General features: G+C 55.8%; 1 protein-coding gene across 3 annotated transcripts in view; it reads right to left on the bottom strand.

Annotated features, from left to right (window-relative positions):
• Positions 1-1,349: 1,349 nt before the first annotated feature.
• The window catches only part of TTC7A (tetratricopeptide repeat domain 7A), a 113,423-nt gene continuing 100,009 nt past the window's right edge, over positions 1,350-14,763 (bottom strand). For all 3 annotated transcript variants that reach the window (XM_074331946.1, XM_019748610.2, XM_019748611.2), the window contains one exon: positions 1,350-3,588. In XM_074331946.1, the coding sequence (XP_074188047.1) occupies positions 3,367-3,588 (222 nt within the window). In that variant the 3' untranslated portion in view covers positions 1,350-3,366. The remainder of the gene's footprint in view (positions 3,589-14,763) is intronic.

The raw sequence follows: 14,763 nt of genomic DNA, 5'->3' as shown, positions 1-14,763 counted from the left end.
GGGGGCCATGAACTGTGGGTGACAGTGTGTGATAAGTAATCTGATACTAATTGTTAAATCACTGAAGATTGTGGATGTGTTTCCTTAAAAGAAAGTACCACAGCGAATGAGAAGCTGGGTACCCAAAGGCTCCAAGAAAGACCCTTTCTCCCTAGGACAGCAAAACCATAACCAATAGAACTGAAGGTGGGGATGGGGGAGGCCATGAGAGCAGGAAGCTGTCTAGGCCAGCCGAGTTCTAGGGGAAGCCTCAAGGGCAGCGGTCTTCAAAGTGGTGGGATGCAGCTGTGGGTGTGCCAAATGCATCCTGGGGGCACACAAAGAACCCAGAGCTTCTGTGTCAAAATACGTAATCCTTCAAAAATTTCATGCACTGGGGCGGATGGGTGGCTCAGTTGGTTGGAGCGTAAGTTCTGGGCAACGGGATTGCCGGTTTGATTCCCACATGGGCCAGCGGGCTGCGCCCTCCACAACTATAATGAAGATGAGCTGTGGCTGAGCTCCCGGATGGCTCAGTTGGTTGGAGCGCGTGCTCTCAACCACAAGGTTGCCGGTTCGACTCCTGCAAGGGATGGTGGGCTGCACCCCCTGCAACTAAGACTGAACAACAGCAACTAGACTTAGAGCTGAGCTGCGCCCTGCACAACTAAGACTGAAAGGACAACTTGACTTGGAGCTGATGGGTCCTGGGAAAAATACACTGTTCCCCAATAAAGTCCCCTTCCCCTTCCCCAATAAATCTTAAAAAAAAAACTTCATGCACTTTATAACATACATAGTATGTCGGGTATGTGGTAATAACTTACATGTTAAGAGTGTATAGGTACGTATGGACCTCCCAGGTGGTTCATCTGCATGCGGCCTGGGTCCTCACCACACACCCCTCCCTCCTTCCCCAGGAGCTGACCTTGGGACAGTCTCTCAAATTCAGATGGCAAGTCTGGCTCTGGCTTCTCCTAGATGGGCCCTGGAGGCAGCAGGGGCTCAGGCCCACCAAAGGACAGGTGGCAGGCCACAATGAGACCTGTTCTAGCTGGTCCTGCCTGGACCCCAGTGCCTCCTCCTAGCCACTTCCAGGCTTCTGCCTGACCTCAAAGCCCTCCCCAAGCCCCCACCGTGCCCAACCACTCTCCCAAGAGGGAGCTCAAATCACATTCTCCTCAGCAGGCCCTGCCTCCCCTCCTTCCTCCTCCACACACCTCCCCCGCTGGGTGGCCCAGGCCCTAGCCTTCATGACTCTTTGGGCCTCTCTCCTCCTGCAATTCCCCCCTCCTCTCCAGGGCCTGCTCAAGGCCTGTTCCTTTTCCGGGGCCACCTGCGTGTCAAATGAACATGCCACTTCAGACAAACCTGCTTCCCCTTCAAGGGTCTCTTTATTCAATCTGCGAACTGGCAGCAACTTGGCCCAGTGCTCTGAGGCCTCCTCCGAGGGCAAGTACAAGTCAAAACACACTGGTGCCTTTCCGACTACGAAGGATTACCGACCGCTTTGGTCACCCCAAGGCAAATCAATGGCATCTGCTTTTTCTTGTTTACTGTTTTCTAACAGAATTCCAGAATAAAAATAGATCTCTATCATATATATATTTATACACACACACACACACACACACAGATAGAAATCCTTCAACTAGGAGGTAAAGGATCTGGTGTTCTCTGCAGGGTCGCTCGCCTGGTGAGAGGCCAGGAGGTACAGGCTCTCCTGGGGAAGTACCTGGGGGTGCAGTGCTGAGCCAGTGCAGCGAGGAGGGCGGGTCTCCCAACAGAAAGACTGGGCTGTGACAAACCAGGGCAGTCCTCGCCTGACTTTCCCACACACCTTAAAATGAGAGATATACCTCATGGAGCTTTAAAACAAAAACCCAAAGTGCAGAGAAAAAAGGATTCCCTGATAGACCCACGGGGGGTTGACTTCTTGGGAAGAATTCCAAGCACATCATGCAGCAGACTAGGGGAGCAGCAGGGAAGACACCCACCCACTGGCACCCAGGACCCCTGCAGACAAGGGAGTCACGTACACAGAGGCCTACTCAACCAGTTAGGAGGTGCCAGGCTCCGTCTCTTCCTCAGGTCTTCAACCACAGTCATTTGGTGCCAGGCAGGGGAAACCAAATGGCCAGGGTGGGGCTCGGGTTACCCGAGAAAGCCAGAGGTGAAAATGGGCTGTGGGTGGTGAGATGAATTGGGGGCAGTCCTGGAGACTGCCCATCTCCACATTATAACCCCTAGTGATCTGCATTGTACCCATTGCCCAGAAAGGTAAGGCGTGAAGGAATGATGTGCAAGGGCTGCGTTCAGCAGCCATGTCTGTATCCTGAGGCCCATCCTGGGGCGATGGCTTAGGGCCTAAGGAGGCCGCTTCGGCTGGGGCATTTCCAGGGATGGAGGTGAGTGGAAACGGAAGGTCAGTTAGGGCCAGTGCTCAGTGCCCTGGTCAGACACCAGAGGCCCCAAAGGCACTCGGCAACAGAGAGGAAGAGCACAGTGAGACCCAACTGGCCTCATCGGGCAAAGAAGGGCAACGCTGGGCATCACCCACCAACTCAAAGTCTGGGAAAGGAACCCAGAGGTCCATCCTCTTCCCACTTGCCAGCAGATTCTTCAAGCCGTGACTGCCATGGGCAAGACCTGAGAGTGATCCAAAACCTTGTCCTGAGACAGGCGTGGGCCAAGGGCCGCGGGGCTCCCCAAGGCACAGAGGCCTGGGTGGGGTGAAGTACAGCTGTGAGGCTCTCAGGGAAGCAAGTCCAGTCGTCATGACTCTAAGTCACTTAGGGTTCAAGCAGACTGCCTCGTGGAGGAAAGAACCCAGGAGAACCGCCTCGGCCCAGCTGGAGGGCAGTTCCGGGTGCTCATCTTTGCTGTTAGCAATGAGCTGAGGTTCGAGACTAAAGCTTGTGCGAGGCTGAAACCCGGGTCAGGGATATTGAAGGAGGGTGGCAGGGACAGTCCAGGCGTTTCCAGATGGGTAGGGGGAGGCATCCAAGCCGCATAGACCATCACTGCACATGTAGGTGATGCACAGAAACTCCGGGGAGGGCCCTCCCATGTTGATGTGGCCTCCCAGACACTTCCTTGCTCATAAAAGCCACAATGTCCCAAGGAACAAGGAATTTGCTTTTGATGCAAATCTGGTCCACCCAGCTCCAGATGAGCAGCTCCCACACCCAGCTGGCCCTGGAGGAAATGTAGGGGTGGGGTAGGGGAGGCGAGGTGAACTAGGGCTGCAGCCTGCAGAAGTGTTCCCTAGAGATGTATTTCCCTGAGGCCCCACAGTTTACCTGAGCCAGGCTCCCTGCTGCCTGCCTGTGCCTGCCTCCCGCCACCCTGGGTAGTCCCCTCTCTCCCTGCTGCTGCAGGGCAGTGTCAGAGCTCTCGGGGAATGATGGAGAAGGGCAGCACCGGGCTGCTGGATTCCAGCTCAAGAGCGGTGAGGAAGCAGTCGACTGCAGCCTCACTCTGGCCGTGGGCCTGCAGCACCTCTCCCAGGCCCTGCCACGCCTCGTGGCAGGTGCTCTGCCTCTCCACGGCATCCCGCAGCACCTTCTGGGCCAGGCTCTTGTGGCCCAGCCGACTCAGGATCAGACCCTGAAGAGCAAGCACAGGGTGGGGGGTTAGTGAGGATGTCCTGGGGTAGGGACGTCCTGACCAATGGGGCCAGGAGCGGGAAGCAGCTTGGCCACCAGCCACCCGCCAGGGAGGGCTCCAGGCTTGGTGCCTCAGGCTTGGGTATGCTCAAGAGACTGTGCCCTTGATGAATGCAAACCCTACCTGTCCCCACCCCAAACCTGCTTCCAGCCCAGCCTCCTGAATCACCCACTGTGGGAGTGGTGTCCTTCCTGGCCCCAAGGGATGGGCTTTCAAGTCAGCAACCCTGGCTTTGAGTGTCCTCTTTACCAGGTGGGGGATCCTGGGCAAGCCATCACTCTCTGGCCCTTGTTTCCTCACCCACAAATGGGAAAAACCACAGTAGGCACCTTGAAGTTGTGAAGTTTACACGAGTCAGTCTATGTAAAGCACTTGAACAGTGTGTGGCCTGTGTGAGCCTCAGTCAATGGGTCTGTTACTCCCAGCCTTGTTGTTGCACCGCCGAGCTGCCCTTCTCCCCAGGGACACTGAGGAATGTATGCTGCAGGCTCCAGACTCTATAACGGAGGGGAGAACCTCAAGCTTGTGGTGGGTGGGGGCAGCTCCTTTGCCTACATTAGTAGCCAGTCTTCCTGGGGACGTCTGGGTCCTGGGACCTAACGTCCATCCCAGCCTGGCCTGGTAGGTGAGGGTCATAGCAGGACAGTCAGACGACTGGGGACCAGGGACAGACGCTGGGTGAGAGGAGGGCTCTGGCTCAGGATGGTCAGGAGCTTGGCTCCAACAACCCCGTTGCCCAAGAGACAGAAGTGACAGGAATTGTCACAAAAGGGGTTGGGAAGTGAAACTAGCACCCCGCCCTCTACGTCTACTTCCACCCACATTGGGAAGGGTGCGGGTAGGTGGGGGGACAGGGTGGTGGGAAGGGGCCAGGTTGGCTTCTGGTCCCAGAAAGGCTGCTTTGTACCATACTGTCCCACTGATCTGTGTTGCAGCCCTCAGAGGGGGCATGAGATGGCAGCACGGGGGAGGGGGGAAGTCTCGTTCAAACATAGGAGGTAAAGCATGAACAACACTGACTTCCTGGACAGGCGGGGGCTGGGGTTGGGGCGGGGAGCTGCCTTCCATGTGCCGGCAGCCCCCTTTCGGGTGCCCGCCCACTGATGGCCGTGTACATTTTTAGCTGGAACATTTTCCTCCTCACTGCGCTCCCCAGAGTTAGGCCCTCTGTTGCTATGGAGACCCACTGGGGAAGATGCACATGGCTGATTTCATAAAGTCCTCCGAGAGCCTAGAACACGACCAATTAGACAGAGGAGAGAGCTGGTGCTCAGGAAGCCCTAGGAAAAGCCTCTCCCTCTCTGGAGGCACTGGCTGGCGATCCTGGGGCCAGGGGGAAGGAAAAGAAGGGGGAACTGTTTTCAGTCTTTTCAACCCAGGGCGAAGCCATCCCCAGGGAACCACATGGATGGGACAGAGGACAGGGAACGACAGGGGAGCCGTGGAAGGGTTCAGCATAAAGCAGGGGCCCTGGCTCTGGCCAGATGGGAGCAGTGCTGACTCAGGGCTGCCTAGGACCAGAGGGCTGTGCCCAGTTTGGCCAGCAGGGCTCCAGGCCAAGCCATTCTGCCCACAGGGCCTGGAAGAGGGACCCTGAGCAGCTCTCGATGGAACAGGGCCCACAGGGAGGAGGGAAGGAAGGCGAGATGACAGCCCTCCACACACCAAAATTAAGCACCAAAAATGGAAGGTTTGAGCCCTGTGAGTACTGCCCATGGGGGAGCGACAGAGGACAAATGGGGAAGGCCACCGGGGGAAGGGGAGGACGCGCAGTGGCTTTTACATACTAAGATTTCTATATTGAGTTTCTTGAAGAGAAGGCTCCATCTAAAAATGAGTTTGAAAACCCCTGATCTCAAGAAACGTGTGGGTGTTTGAGAAGGGGCCAGATATGCCTGTGGGCTGGACATATCTGGGGAGTGCATACGGGCATGCGTGTGTGTATGTATGTGTGCGCATGTGCATGCATGTGTTATTTTCAGTTTGGAGGGTTTCCAGTAAGCTCCTCTGTATACTCTGCGTAGAAGACAAGCCCAGGGCTCCACAGGCACAGGAACCCCAGCTCTGCCACTGACAAGTGCCGTGACCCTGGCCAAGTGGCCCATTTTCTGAGTGGTTTCCTCATCTGTAAACTAGGGAATGGAACAGTCCTTCCTCATAGGCTGTCATGAGGATTCTACAAGGATGAATGTGAAATTGGGGAGTGGGACACATAGTAGGCTGACAGCAAATGGAAGTGTCCCCAGGATGAGTAGAGGGTCCGGGGTGGGGGGGCGGTAGGCAAAATGGTGTGCAACAGCTGATTTCTCTGGCGGGCAGGCTCTCTGTGGGGAAGTCTGTGGGTCTGTGGGCTAGGCTGAGGTTGGATCACGTCCCCCCCACCCTGGGGTGCTGACCTTCGAGCCTGAAAGGAGACACCACGCTGGGGTCAGGCTGGGGCCCAGAGGCCCAGGGCTTGTAACGAGATCCGCTGCCACCTGCCCGAGACACCAGCCCGTTCATGTTTGGTAGCAACTTGAAGCTGTTTGCTGCCTGACAACTGGGCAGGGCCTGCCCCAGGAAGACGCGAGGTCTCACCTGCTCTGCCCTCAGCCCAGCACTGCTGAGGGCCCCCTGTCACCCTTCTGGCACTCCTACCACAGCTGCCTAGACAACGGGTCTCCAGGGAGATGGTGGGACCACCATTCCATCCAAATGTCCCTAACGTGGCCAGGGGGTACCCTGAGCCCAGAGAACGCAGACCCGCTGGGTATCTGGGAGAGGCCATAGCTGTGCTGCCAGCGCACAGGGATCAGAACACAAAGTGCAAGCTGCTGAGGGCGACGAGCACTGCGCCTATGAGGGGCCAGGGTTTATTATAGCCGCGCAGGGAGGGGCAGGGCTGGGTGGGCAGTCCCAGAAATTCGTGACTTCGTCCACTCCTCCCTCCCTCCCGTCCTGGCTCTCAGGGAGGAGGGTGTACCTGACCACATCTCTACCTGGGACCTCTCCCCAGTAAGCATTCCCAGAGGCCAGCAGTCCCCCAGCCACACCATTACCTTGACACTGTGCTCCGTTCCCATAGGCTGTTGAATGTGATACACGCCCTGCCCCTCCTTAGGCAGAGGGACCGGTCCCTGGCTCCTGCCTCTTTGGCCATTCCCCACAGGACAGTAGTCCCAGAGAGCTGGGCTCAGAGCCCCGTACACCAGAGGCAGTCATGCGTGCTTAGTGACCTGCTTAGGGCCACAAGGACAGGCAGCCTGAGGGGCTCTGTGAGGGGGACCCTGCCTGTTAGGAGCCCAGGTTCTCTATGGAGGTACAGGGTGGGGCCAGGGCCTGCAGCCTGGGGTGGGGATGAAGGATCTGGTCTTGTTTTTCATAATTGCCACTGCACACCATCTCACCTCATTAATTCAGTGCCAGACACTGTCCCCCAGAGGGATGGGGAAGCAGGAAGGTCCTGGCTGTGTGCGCCTTTTTCTTATTTTGGGGGGGAGGCCTGCCCTGGGAAGTTAGCCCTAGTACTAGGCCAGCTGTAGGCAGGCTGAGAGCTCCCTCCCCACCCCTACCCTCAAGTATTTATAGAAGTTATTTTGGGAATTTTCTTTCTGAGCTCAAGGCACATTCCTGGGATTCTGTCACAGCCTTTCCAGCTGGGAAGCCGGGAATCAGCTGGAGGCTGCTAGAGCCCACTGGTCCCTGGAATCTCCTGCTTCAAGAGAGGGATCCAGGGCTGCAGGGAGGAAACTGTGGTGGGACCACCTCTGAGGCTGCTCCACTAGAAGGCTCCCTCCCTTCACCCATCCTGGGGTGATGCCACCCCCACTGAGGGAGTCCCACATTTCAGCCTGCTGAATTTTCCCAGGTGTGTCAGCCTCGACCGATGCAACTAGACTGGGAAGGAGGCATCTCTCCTGGCTGAGAACCCAGCCCACACACCACCACATCTATCCTGGAGCTGGGGGAGCCCCAAAGCCACAGGCTAGTCCTACTTTCCTATTGGGAGAAGGGGCACAAATCCTTCTCGACCCCACCCAATGCCTGGCTGACGAGTGTCCCCAGAGCTCCCCCAGGTTGTTGTAGGAAGCGGCCTCTGCTGAGGGAACCCAGCCTAGGTGGGGGGTCTTCTGGGGTAGCAGCGGTGGCTATGCTCCTCAGGTGGCAGAACTCATGCCTGTCCCTTCCTCCTGCTGGGGCCCCAGAAGGGAGAAGTGGAAGAACACCAGTGGGCCTCTTGGCTGGGGTGGGGTGTGTCTGTCTTCAGAGGGCGCCAGGCCAGGCTGCAGGATAAGCACTGGCTTGATGAGAGGACGAGTCACATCCTGGGGGCTCCCTTGCCAGCCCTACATCTAGTCAGGGGTCTTGGCCTTTCCTCCTCCTGCTCTCTGGGCTGGCTGGGGGCTCTGCCCACCCGGGACATGGCCAGGCTCTCAGGGCTAAGCCAGGAGGCTGTAGTGAGGTTTCTGGACTTTGGATTCTAGAAGTAAAGACCCTGTGACGGGCCGTGAGAAGGGGGCCTATTGCAGAAGTCCCCTTCTCACACCAGAAGGCAGAGCCTCCGGGGGCGGTAAGGGTCTATCTGGGGTGCGGGGTGCTGGCCTACTGGATAAGGAAGAAAGGGCTGAACCCTGCAGATACAGTGAGTCTTTCAGACCATTGATTCTGGGGCTAAACTAAGCCAACAGTGCTTAACTAACATTCTGATCCGAATCTCTGACAAGGTGACAGAAAGCTTCCTTTCCACCTCCTCATCAGGGTTGGCATGGACTTCAGAAGCCCACGCACCAGCCGAAGGCTTTCCAGAATCCTGAGCTAGAGCCAGGGGAACCGCCGTCATCTTCTGGAAGGTCTCTGAGCCTGGGCTGAGGGTGAGGTGGGGTGCAGGGGCCTCCAAACACCAGCGAGACCAGTGCTGGGGGAACACGCCCTTGCAACTCCCACTTTTCCACACCGTGAGCCCCCAGAACTCTCTTTTCCTGCCTCCTCCACTTTCCCATCAGGGACTACAGACCTCAGGCAGTACTGGGGAAGGAGGAGGAAGACAGAATGCAATAAAAATCACCCCTCTAGGAGGTCAAATGACCAACAAGATCTTCCTATTGAACCGCTCTGTCAAACAGAAGCAACAGTCCCCACCTACTGGAGCTGGTGGGGTAGGTGGACTCATTGATGAGGGGCTGCCAGGTGTGTGCCAGAACTCAGGTGCTCTACACCCACCCAGCACAGCGTAAGACTTCTGGGTCCTCCCGTGCCCTCGGGCTGCCTGGGCCCTCTAAGCCACCTGCCACAGCTCAGGAAACTGACAAACAGGGAGGCCTAGTGTAGACAGGGCATCCTGGGCCCTGAGGGATGGGGCGTCAGGAACCAGAGTCCCTGCTGTTCTGTGTACTGTGGCTTTGTCCAGAGTCACGGAACATCCAGAAGACCGGGCACCAAGTTTCACTTCTCAGCTGCGCAGAACGCCTTTCCTCTTTAGAGTCAGGAAGCAGAGGCTGAACCAGTCTGGTATGAGTACAGGCCAGAGAGCAGGCCTGAACAGGGCCTCCCCAGAGCCTGGCCTTCCCTGCTCCTCCTCGCCCACAGCCTCAGGGCTCCAGGGGGCCCCTTTAACTGCAGAGTCTCATCCAACATATAAGACTGCAAGACCAGGTCTCAGATCCCCCTCGTTCCTCGGCTCAAACGCCTGCCTACTGAATAGGCTGCCCTCACTCTCAGCTAAGGTCAGCCGGGCCTCATACTGTGTACGCGCTTGTCCTAGCCACAGGGCAGCTGGGGTCCATGTCCACATCTGTGCCTTGGCCAGAGTCACCTGTCGGCTCAGTGAGGGTTAAGCAGCTTTACTACAGTGAGTTTGTAGGGCTGGCTCTGGGCTTCCACTTCCCTCTGCCAACCAGGAGCGTCTGAACCTGGACTGGGAGCTGTACTTCTAAATGAAAAAGATACAAGGAACCCCCAGTACGGGGCCGTTAACTTACAGAATTATTTGGCCTAATCTAACAGGAGCCCTAGCTGCTTGGCACCTGGTTCCCATTTTACAGACAAGGACACTGAGGTTCTAAGAGGCTGAGGAACTTGGGCAGGTGAAACTGCAAGTCTAGGCGAAGTGGGACTCGGACCAGGTCAGTCAGACTCAAAGGCTGTCAGGCTCCCACCTGCAGGCCCCAGCCGGTTCTGACACTGGGGCTTAAAAACTGTCCCAGCCAACGAGCTCCAGGAGCAGCTCTGAAGTCCCTGGTCCCTGCCCCGAACCTCCTCCCTCCCTTTTTAGCACCCTGCTGGCACCATGGGCCACCTGGCAGCACAAGGAAATTTATTTAGGCCCTCACCCGATAGCAGCAGGGTCGGCCAGCCTGGTCAAAGGTGGGTTCAGGCCACTCGCCACCCAGTCTTTCATGCACATGGTGACAGAAATGCCTGATGGTCTCTTTTCACAGGTCTCAACTCATCTGAGCCCTAAAACTACCCCTTGAGGTCCTCATTTGATAGAAGAGCCAGTGAGGGGAAGGAATCTCCAAGTGACCCCATAACTTGAGGGCCGGCAGTGCTGGTTATATGTCTTAGATGTGCCATCTGCTGTCTGGCCCTGCCCTGCAGGACTGGGGATGGGGCCAGCCAGGGAAGGTCGAGGAAGGGAAGTTCTGTGTAGCCAGAGTTCACCTCTTTGGCCTCACAAAGCAGAGACTTCTTGTTGGATCCTAGAGCACCAGCAAAAGGCCCAACCCAGAGCCTCAGGGCTGGGCAAGGCAGAGCTCTGGTCCTTGCAGACTCAGGCCTCACCTTTGTGGGGGCCAGGGATGGTGATGGGAAGCTTCTGGGGACTCGAGACGTGCTGCAGCACACCCCAGTTTGGGGGGAGCGGGGTGAGAGGTTCTGGGGCCATCTGGGGATAGCCATGCCCTTGATCCCCTAAACCCACTCAAAGAATCAGAAAGCAGCATCACACTGGAAGCAAGAGGGAACAAATGCAGGGGAATGATTCATAGCCATGCTCTCGTCAGAGAGCAACGGATCACAGAAATGCTGTCTTCCTATCTTTCCAGATGCATCTGGAGAGAGAAGAGGCCAGATCAAGCAACCAGGACTGCTTCAGAAATTATAACTCAGGAGCCATAGCTCATGCAGGACAGGCTCCCCTGCTGCTGGGGTGCCTGACAAGGAAAGGGTTCTGGGGAGATGGGGCAGCAGGAAGCTGGAGCTCTGTCTCAAGAAGGGAACCTGGCCAGGAGCAGGGGCCAGTGAGGAGCAGGAAACCCCACCCCCAGATTGTGTCCCTGGGAGCGGAGGGCGGGGCGGGAGGAAATGCAGGTGGCAGGAAAGCACCTGTACCTGCCCACTCATGACTGATGCTTTCTCTACAGTGAGACAGGCTGCATCAAAGCATCTGTACTCCCAGCTCAGCCAAGCGGAGGGAAGGAGAGCAAGCTGGTCTGTAGCCGGGCTACTGACCCTCCTACCATTAAGATCAGGTGGGCTCAGTGCAACCCCATCTTGGGACGGCTCTCAGGGACTTGGCCAGTCCACCAGCCAGCCACACCTAGGCTTCTTGCCATCCCCAGGCATCCCTGCTCCCTTGGGGGTGCAGAGGGGTTCCTGGGAGGGGCAGGGCAAAGAAGCTCAAAGAGACGAGTGCAGGGTGCCTAAGGACCCTTCTCTGGCTGAGCCTGTGAAATCCTCTCTGAAAAGCAGTGCCATCTGGGGGCCAAATCCTCTGCTGATCTTGAAAAGGACCTTCCCACGGTCCTTTCTTTCTCTTGTTTCCTCAGGGGCAGGCAGGTAAAGTTTAGGCTTCCCCTTCTTAACTAGATTCTTGTACCAGTAATTTAAGTTCTGAACATACAGGCTGAGTGAGTGGGGTTTCTGGCTACCTGGAGGGGAGGCTGGGAATGTTGGGACTGAGCTGGAAGAGACTGTCGGGACCCACTCCTGAGATTTCACTGGGAATTTCCACCTGCAGAAAGCATGGCCTTTTTTTTGTTACACTTGGAACTCTCCCAAAGCAACCTGGCCATCCCTGAGTCTAGCAGAAGTGGCAGCTGCAGGACCAGGACTCAAGGACACCGACTCCTCGGGGACACGGCTGTGGGCACAGTGGAGGCTCTTCCTTGGTGGAGCACTGCCAAGGAGGTGTCTCCTTCCTGCCTGATCTGGGTGGAAAAACCTGAGCCGAGCCCAAGGTGGAGCCAGCCCGTGGAAAGGTCTCCCGTCACATCCAGGGCAGGAAGGAAGCAGAACAAGGAGAGGAGAGAACACGATTCCGGGGCAAAGTTCATATTCTTAGAAATGGTGGAACCCTGGCTCCTGAGAGCGACAGCTTTCCACTCGCAGAGGCTTTCTCCAACCTTTCCTCAAACATCCTGTCCACATCCACGCCCCGCGGCCAGCCTCTTAGTGTTGGATGATCCTGCCCTAAGGCCTGTGGGGCTGAACCCGGCCCCCACACAGCTCACTGAGTCTATCTCCACCCTCCTCTTTCCAGACCTCAGAGAGCGGGACTCAACCATTACGTCAGAGGGGGCTCACTGAGGACGGAGAGCTCCTCCAGCTCAGGCTGCAGGTGGCTGTGCTCTCAGGGGACCCTTGTACCTACCAGATGCTGATGTCTCACAAAGTGACAGTGATGTGGTAAGGCCAGGATTTCCTCCCCGGGAACTTGCCTTGTCAATGACTCCACAGGGGGGACACCAGTTCCCCTCCACGTTCCTTTCTCTGGATAACTCTCCACGGATACACCCACCTCCGGAATTCACAAAGGCTGAGATAACTGATGCCTCTCTCCTTCTCTACTGACTGTTTTTACAATGACTCCCTTACATAAATGCCAAGCTGACAGGCCGACCGGTAGTGGCTCCCATCATGTTGCACCATGGTAAAAAAGATCCCAATGTCACATCTGTGCTCGGTGGGGAAAAGTGCAGGGATTGATTAGCAGTGTCTGTCACGGGTGAGGGACTGGAGAGTGGGGGTGTATATGCTGCTCAGGTTTTGCCTTCTCTGAGATTGCACTGCAGACTTTTAGAAGCACTTTCACATGTGTCACCTCATTGGATTAAAACAACATCGGACTAGGGATGACAAAGATTATTCTTCATTTACAAAAGGAGACACCAGGAGTGTGAAAGTGTCTTTTCCTAAATCACTCACATGAATTAGGGCCAGAGCCAGGATTAGGTCCCAGATGTCCTGAGTCTGAGGCCAGTACAGGGAAGACACTTAGATCAGGGAACACTGGGGATCAACCTACCAATGTGTGCATGTGTCTTTGGGAAAAGGGCGCTTAGTAAATCTTCTCCAGGATGGAAATTTGCTACTCTGTATGCATATGTGTGGGCTGCTGCCAGGAACAGAGCGTGTGGAAAAGAGATGGACTGCCCACGCTGGAGCCAACGGCCTCTCTGGTTGCTTGTAACCTTAACAATGGGCAGGCCTGCCTCTGATTTCATCACATCGGAAAGACATCCCAGGAAGAGAAAAGGGATCATTTCAGAAACATCTGTAGGGAGCCACTCTGGACAGCGCTTCAGTTACCATGGAAACCCACCCTTGGAAACTGCTTCAATTTCTGGATAATAGCTACAAACAATAATAAGCATAAATGAAAAATGGTACACTGTTACTTCAAAATTGTACTTGTTATATTGGATTTCATCGGGTTTGAGGAACTGAACGGCAGGCTCATATCCGTGAGCACAGTGGAAGGCAGACAGCTCTGCCTGGCTGCCGGCCTAATGACACAGCCCACATCCTCCCTCCCACCTCCCTAATCAAGTTTCTGGATGTGACCTCCGGGGAGGCATTTATCAGAGGAGCTCATGTCTCAATTGCGGGAGGAAGGACGATGTGCCTTGCAAAAAACAAACATTTGCTGAGCAGACTGGAAGGCAACTAGAAGCCATGTGGAGGGGAACGTGGGCCAGGGTGTGATGTCACTGGGTGAACTTTCTTCAAGTGACATGGCACATTCACCTGGGCCTAAGCAGGCAAAGCCTTTAAGAAATAAGGCAGCGGGAATAATATCTGACCTGGGAATCCTGTTCTAATCTGTTTGCACGGACTCCTCGGGTTGGAAAGGACCTTATAAAGACGGCCTGGTCCGGCTCCTCTCCATGCAATGTTTCCATTTTCTTGGCAACACCCTCACCAGATGACTCGAGTTTGTGCTTGGAGTAGTCTAAGAGTTATACCCTCTTCCTGACCCGCAGCTGAAATCTAACTCCCTGGAGCTTTGACTCATGAACAAATCAGACCCCTTTTGGCAGTGACAACCCTGCAGCCATCTGGAGTCATTCTCCTGATCCTTCTGTGCTCTCCATGTGGCAGAAGTCAGTGATACCTCACGGTCGTTCTCCTCAAAGAGCTCTCCAAGGGGACATCCGAGGTGGAACCCAGACCCTGACAGGCGAAGGCTGTGTCGCTCAATGTGGGCTCCTAAATTATACTTCAAAATCACTGTGCATATGCAAGTCTGCACGCTTTCAGAACACTGCACTTACTCTCTGCTTAGGAAGGCAGGGAAAACCAGTCATGCCCGGGGTCCACTGCACTACCTGTCAGAGCAGGTATTCGATAAATGTTTCCTGGACCAGAGAGCCCTCACCGCACAGAGAAGTAAACGGAAGTTCGGAGACCGTGGCTGGCTTGCCCAGCATCACCCAGTAAGAGAATGGCAAGGTCAGAACAAGGGCAGCAGCATCCTGCTCCCCGCCTCCAAACCTTCCCACCGGAGGAAGGTCACTGAGTCCTGAGCACCCAGGTCCTGAGCTCCAAGTTCTAGGACTGGGGGCCCCATGGGCCATTCTGAGTGTGTGCTCAAGTCAGGCGGGACCTGATAGCCCACCCCAGGACACCCCCTGAATCCTGCTAAGGAGGCACAGAGCCCCTCTGAAATGGGGGAGGTGGCCCAGTGATCAGAGAGGGTCCAAGGACCCCCACAAAGAAGAGCATTTGGTATCTAGAGTATCCAGGGAGAGGATCTGATGAGTAACAGTGAAAGCCCTTTGGGGTTAGATGACTGTACAGGAAGTTACAGCGAAAAGGAAGTCACAAAGAGCATCAACCAATCCTAGACTTTTTCATCAATGCATGCAGGCTCTGATGAAGGGAAACGGCCTGCCTCTGTAAGGAGCATTGTCTCTC

This window comes from Rhinolophus sinicus, linkage group LG05 (assembly GCF_036562045.2).
Source record: "Rhinolophus sinicus isolate RSC01 linkage group LG05, ASM3656204v1, whole genome shotgun sequence".
Classification (NCBI taxonomy): domain Eukaryota; kingdom Metazoa; phylum Chordata; class Mammalia; order Chiroptera; family Rhinolophidae; genus Rhinolophus; species Rhinolophus sinicus.
This window is presented reverse-complemented; position numbering and strand designations above follow the sequence as displayed.